We start from the raw sequence: 6,886 nt of genomic DNA, 5'->3' as shown, positions 1-6,886 counted from the left end.
GCTAAAGAGACCCAGCTCCCTCAGCCTTTCCTCATAAGGGAGATGTTCCACTCCCTTAATCATCTTCGTAGCTCTGCGCTGGACTCTCTCGAGCAGTTCCCTGTCCTTTTTGAACTGAGGGGCCCAGAACTGGACACAATACTCCAGATGTGGCCTCACCAATGCAGAATAGAGGGGGAGGAGAACCTCTCTTGACCTACTAACCACACCCTTTCTAATGCACCCCAGGATGCCATTGGCCTTCTTGGCCACAAGGGCACATTGCTGGCTCATGGTCATCCTCCTGTCTACCAGGACCCCCAGGTCTCTTTCACCTACACTACTCTCCAGCAGTTCAGCCCCCAACCTGTACTGGGACATGGTGTTGTTCTTCCCCAAATGTAAAACTCTGCACTTCCCCTTGTTGAATTTCATCATGTTTCTCCCTGCCCAATTCTCCAACCAATCTAAGTCTCTCTGAATGGCAGCACAGCCTTCTGGTGTGTCAGCCACTCCTCCCAGCTTAGTGTCATCAGCAAACTTGCTGAGGGTACATTCTATACCCTCATCCAGGTCGTTGATGAAGATGTTGAACAACACCGGTCCCAGTACCGACCCCTGTGGGACTCCACTAGTCACACACCTCCAACCAGATTCTGCCGCATTGACTACAACTCTCTGACTCCTTCCTTTCAACCAGTTCCTAATCCACCTCACTACCTGATCACCAAACCCATACCTGATCAACTTTTCTACAAGGATGCTGTGGGAGACGGTGTCAAATGCTTTACTGAAATCAAGATAAACCAGTCAAGAAGGAAGTGTGTCTTACTAAACACTCGTAGTGTGCTGATTCATACACTTATAGGCCTGCAGTAAATGCTGCTGTGCTACTTTCTTTTCTGAAAAAATGCTAAAAACTTATAAAGATACTCTGAGCCTGTGTAACCCAGCTTTCTAGGTTATTTCAGTACTACAAAAGACTCCGCTACATGCACTGGAGATATGCACAGATTTACAGCTTTTCAGTATCAATGGATTGTAATTAGCCCTGCTCATTAATAGACAAGTGAAACAGTTTTGGCCAAAATCTGACACCAGTGAAATAAGACTGGTAGTGTCTGGAGAAGGTCAGGAGGTCAGGAGAAATCTGAACTTTATGCATCATAATTAAATAAAAAACCCAAATACAACCTGACAGCTTGCTCATAATATTGCTGTAAGCTGATAGACCCCTTCAATTATTAATCTTACTGAAAATATCTGAACTACCTTTGCCAAATAACATACGAAATGTGCAGGGAAAAATAAGGAAAGAAAAACATGCAGAGGAAAATTGTTGTCAATGAGCTGGGGGAGCAGGGAGCTCCCTCGATGCCAGGTTTGAGGGGAGATGTCCTCATGAGAGTACAGAGGTTGGAAATGCTGGGCCTGGCAGCCCCTTCTGTCCCACCACCCCAGCCTGGAGCAGGATAGCTGGAGTGCACTAGGGTGCATCCTCCCTGTGGGCGGAGATGGAGATGGGATGGAACAGGACATCAGCCCACAGGTCCCACAGACAGTCTCAGCCCAGAGAGGCTGCAAGGCAGTTGGGTGATGGCTCTGGAGGGGACTAAGCACTGCCACTGCAGTTGAAGGCAGGTCCCAGGGCTGTGGTGGCCTGGCCACCACCTTCCACAGCACTACTGGGAGTTCTTCCTTGGCCTAGTGAGATGGAAACACCCTTGCTTGTGCTTATCCTGAGATGATCCCCCAGCACTCACAGCCAAACCCTGTTAGGAGGACAAGCTTAGGGCACCAATAGTTTTTACAGAGACTTTTTAAACAGAGGAAGGCATAAGCAATGCTGGATTGTGTATGCAATTATTTGCTGCATCTGAGGAATTTTTGAGTGTCCCCTCTCATGCTACCCAGTAGTCTATTCCCCTTCCACCTCATGTTATTAATTGCTACACCTGGGTTTCAAGGGCAAACTGCATTTCATGTATATTATTAGAGGGAGATCATCCATACTTTCTCACTTTAGAGATACCAGTGTGTATGAGCAGGTCCACATGAGAAAAAACAGAATAACAGCTAGCTAGGAGGCCAATCTGCTAGTTGCAATTGCTTCATGTTCAGGAAGTGGTATTTCTTCTCTGTGCGCTTTAGGTTCCAGGCCAATCTGAGATGTCAGTGACATGCTGTGGGGCTCTGTGCCAGATGTGCTCTTGGAAAATCTGTGTCTGTCTTGGTGAGGAAGTGCTTGCAGAAAACGACTTCTAGCAGGCTGGCAAAATCCCTCATCTTGTGCAAACCACTTTCATGTTGAACTTCAGAGTTTAATCTGAATGTTTCAACCTCTTTCTAACTATGTAGGTGCCAGCTCCTGCTGCTTTATTAAGCCTGCCAGTTTCCAGTTGTTTCCTTTAAAAACAAACAAATAAACAAATAAAAAAAAAAATAATTATATACTGCTGTAGACATGTCTTGTTCCTGGACCATTTTTGCCACTTGCTCATGTCCAGAAGCAAGGCAAAGCAAGAAAGGGTGGAAGCCATATCAACTCTAACTCTTTTTCTCTCAGTTTCCCTAAGCAAAGATATATTTTAATCTACTCACTTTGAAGTAGTCTCAAACATGTCAAAATTTGAAGGGAGTAAGTGAAGTTCAGTTTTTAAAAATTTAAATCTTATGATACCAAAGATTTATGGCAATTTACTACAGTGAGGGATGTGGCCAAGGCGGGGTAGGAGAGCTACCACAGTATGCTCATTAGTTGTCTTTTCCCTTTTGAAACCTATCCCTGCTTTCTCCAGCACATAGTTTTGCAATTACTTTTCTGTGTGTGTACGTGTGTGGTTCTGTGTTTTGGACACAGATTTAGCTGCTGCAAAGAGCAGCCAGTTGCTGTGGCTGTGCAAACATGATGGTTGCTAGGTGGGGTCTCCAGCACGGCATTATAAAAGCATTGCGAGCCTTCTGCTCTCTGACGCCTGACTGCTGCCCTGAAAGGTAGTATTTGTGAGGAAGAAGGTAGGTTTTTGTAGGTTTTTTTCTGCTTTCTGTAGATTAAACAAACTTTAAGGGTTGCATGCTAAATTTGTCAAGTGACCTGGTGCAATTTTCTGTGGGTTGTATTTTCTGGCATGGGAAAGTTGGGTGTGGGCAGGAGAAATTGTTTCAGTTTTGAAATGTTTTGTGTACATGGAAGGGCTTGGACAATTACTGGTTTACTTAACACATGTAAGGAATTGGAAAAAAATGCATAATAGTTTAAAAGCAAACTTATTTGGAGTTGACTATTTCCTATGCTTTCTCTTTGCATTTGTATGCTGTTGTAGAAATCTGCAGTAGAACTGGAGTTGCTGGAAAACTAATGTGCTTTGTATGAAAACTTTAAAAAGCAGCAGCTGTTATTACTTCAAAAACAGTTTGCTGCTTTGAGACTGTGGAGAGGTCTTTACTTACGAAGGTGATGAAAATTAGGCAAAGTAATCTGTTAGAAATGTAGGAGAAAAACCCTGAATTTATGACTAAGAAATTAGGCAAAGCTGCGTAAGTGTGCTGTGTGTCATCTGGGGTTTGTACTGCAAAAACTTTCCACTGAATTTTCCAAGGAGGATAGTAGGGTAAAGCCAGCAGATTTTCACACTGTAAAATAAAATTTGGTGTTAAATCTTATAGGGAGTAATGACTTTAATTTATGTCAAAATCCTGGAAACTAGCTTTGGACAATAACCATCTAATATGGGTCCGGGTATGGTTAAATGGAGAAATGGTGCTGGATGAAATGGACTGTAGTGTAAAAGTGCAGTTTGTGTCTTTTGAATATCTTCAATACATTGGGTATATTTTATAAAAAGTTTTAAAAATTTACATCTGTCCAGTTCAAGGGTGGTTCTTATGGTGACTGGGAGCTAGATGGAAAGCAACATTGCAGTAATTCTCTTGAAGCGACACTTAGGGTTTTCAAGCTGAATCTTTGTCTTTTCATTCCAGTTACAATTTTGCTTATTCCAACTGGGAGCGGTAAAATTTGTTAAAATAATAAGATTTTTCAAACTGAGAAATCTTAAGTTCTTCATCCACCTTCATTTCACATGGAATCTTTAACACACTCCCGTTTGGAGAGTGGGACACATCACCTGGGCAATATGTTATTAATCAAAACAAATCCCAAATAAGTATTTGATACGGAGAAGCCAGAAAGAAGTGTCACACTTTTCTATGGTGCCTTCTGTAGATAAATTATTTTTTTTTTTTTGCATCTCCCTGTTCATAGACTTTGTTGTGAGCTCAAAAGTAAATAAAAATATATGGTGGACAGCATAATTTCTTCCAATCCTTTTAAGACTGAAATAGGATGTTATTTTGAATGAGGTTCCATTTAGATATGAGGAAAAACTTACTTACAGTGAGAGTGACAGAGCACTGGAACAGGCTGCCCAGGGAGGTTGTGGAGTCTCCATCTCTGGAGATATTCAGAACATGCCTAGATGCTTTCCTTTGTAAACTGCTCTAGGTTATCCTACTTCAGTGGGAGAGTTGGACTAGATGATCCCTAGAGATCACTTCCAACTCTAGCAATTCTGTGATTCTGTGATTTTATCCCTCCTGGATCTAGGTATTGTTTACACATGCTGTTTCCTTGTTAGATTGGCGTGAATCAAATTCAGTAAGACCTCTACGCTGTCAAGGCTAATCTGTCTGTCTTCCTAGATTTAAGTCTTCTTTTTCTTTTCTTACTAGCCATAGGTTCTTATAAAGCAGGTGAACAGTTTTATATGTAAGGTGGTTTCTTAATTTTCTGAGCCAGTTCACGACCAGAATCTAAAGGTCTTTAGCCCCCCTTGAGAACCATTGCCCGCTTATTTTAAAATTACATAATTTGCTTGCTAGATGGGAATAGATGGATCTGAATTCCAAAGTGTCTTTATTTTAAAAGGAGGGGAAAAAAGACACAGAATTATTTTATTGTATCTCTAATTTATATTAGAATAGACATAAAATCTTAGAGGCTTAATAAACCAAATTTAGTAGAGGCTACCAGCCTTCTGCTCTAGTCATCCGTAAGAGCAGCAAAACCTCTAGAGCTGGGTGTGAGGGGTGAGGATGGGAACAGACAAAAGAAAAGTACATGTTAGCACTTCTCCCTGGACCCGGCTCTACCAGCTTCTTCCTGATCAGCGCTACTCTTATCAACAGAAATGCAGTTTTGGTCCCACCTCTTCTCAGATCTGGTGTTGTGAGGCTGAATGTTGTTTCTTAAACAATTATACATTCTCTGAGTTTATTAGCCAACAAACATAGTTGTACGTCACTGTTGGTGACTCACTGCACCTAGTATGGAGACCTCAAAATATTTTCATCGTGCTGCATATGGCTTTTATGTGTGCTTTTATAAAATGCAGCAGAACTTTAGATAATACAGCACTTCATCTGGCCTCATACACTTGTCTGTCAGTACATAAAGGGTACAGGAGTCACTATAACAGCTTGATAAAATACTGTTTTTAACAGCAACATAAGTATGCTTTTCAGATCCCCAGTAAATGACACATGCATCGAAGTGGATCTGTACAATTTAAACCGCATTCTGACCAGTATTAACCCAGATGAGACCTACTCTTACATGTCAATACAGATTCAGAGTTGTTTCAGTTTTTTTAGCAGCACCGTCAGAGCTGAATTTTGTGCCCTCAGCGCTGAGCGAAGGGCGCAAAAGCAAGAGTTTTCCAAGGAAGAGGAGTGTAGGTTGCTCTTGCCTTAGGAGGGTTGGGAAGGGTGGAGCTGGGCTGGAGGGTGAGAGGAGGGCTGTGGGAGATAGCTCTGACTTTATTGGCAGCTTAATGTGGAAGTAAGTTTTACAGTTTTGCTGTGAGGAACAGGAAAGAAGCAGCCGAGCTGTAGCCACACTGCTTCATCTTAGGTGCATGTTGCTCTAAGTGATTGCTCTCTGCCCTTCCTATGGGACCCAGGGTGTAACTAAGGCAAGTGTGTTTGCAGCATAAGCAGCATCACTTTTTGTACTTGTGTGTATGATCTACATTATATGCTCTTCATTCCCTCACTGTTTCTATTAGCAAACAGAATATTCCTCACACCAGAGTTCTTATGAAGCAACCTATGGTCTTTTTTTTCCACTTTTGCATGTTATCTGCTGGACTGATTTTCTTTTGGAGGTTCAAAAAGCAAAAATATTTTTGTGGGGTTTTTTTTGCTTCCTAAATGGGTATTTCTCTATACTTAAGCAGAAATTGAAAGAAATACATAACAAATAAGGAACAGTGTAGGTGAAACTGTCTGATTTTACACATCTTCCTTAGGAAGGAGCTAGTCAAATAAATTGCATGAGAATATATGTTTAACAATGGAACATCTTAACATAAGACACAAGAGGTCCAACCTCAGTAAATGGTCAGACAAAAATACTTGCTTACCACAGAATCAAATATTTGTTGAGCTAAACAGACATAGCTGATATCTTAAATAATGGGGAAAGAAAGACTTCCATTTCCTTCTACTAACTTCCCTTTGTAAGTCAATGCCAATGCTTGCATACTGCCACAGTAAATGAGAAAATAGGCCAACTAGGTTACTGTTCTGTTTCTAATCTGAAACTTTTGCAAGTAGCTCAGGGTGTCGGGGTGAGCAAGCAGTTGTGGAGCATTGCATTACCTGTCAAACATAAAAGTTATCTTGCTTCTAACAGCAGAAGCCAATTACTACTTGGGAAACTAATCCCTCTGTATCGTAGTTCAAAATAAAGGACTTTGAGAGAAGGAAACCTTGAGTTGCACTGGTGGTGAAAATAATGTAAAATTGTTTGTAACTTAATGCATCTCTTTACAGAAACTTGGTCAATATGGCTATGGTATCAGAATTTCTGAAACAGGCATGGTTCATGGAAAATCAGGAGCAGGAA

At 41.4% G+C, this 6,886-nt stretch overlaps 1 protein-coding gene across 1 annotated transcript in view; it reads left to right on the top strand.

Moving 5' to 3' along the window:
* Positions 1-6,826: 6,826 nt before the first annotated feature.
* ANXA1 (annexin A1) overlaps positions 6,827-6,886 on the top strand; it is a 14,377-nt gene continuing 14,317 nt past the window's right edge. The window contains exon 1 of the mRNA XM_010002625.1: positions 6,827-6,886. Within this exon, the coding sequence (XP_010000927.1) occupies positions 6,827-6,886 (60 nt within the window).

The sequence above is a fragment of the Chaetura pelagica genome, unplaced genomic scaffold (assembly GCF_000747805.2).
Source record: "Chaetura pelagica isolate M959 unplaced genomic scaffold, ChaPel_1.0 scaffold598, whole genome shotgun sequence".
Classification (NCBI taxonomy): domain Eukaryota; kingdom Metazoa; phylum Chordata; class Aves; order Apodiformes; family Apodidae; genus Chaetura; species Chaetura pelagica.
The sequence above is the reverse complement of the archived record's forward strand: the minus strand, read 5'-3'. Positions and strand labels throughout refer to the sequence as shown.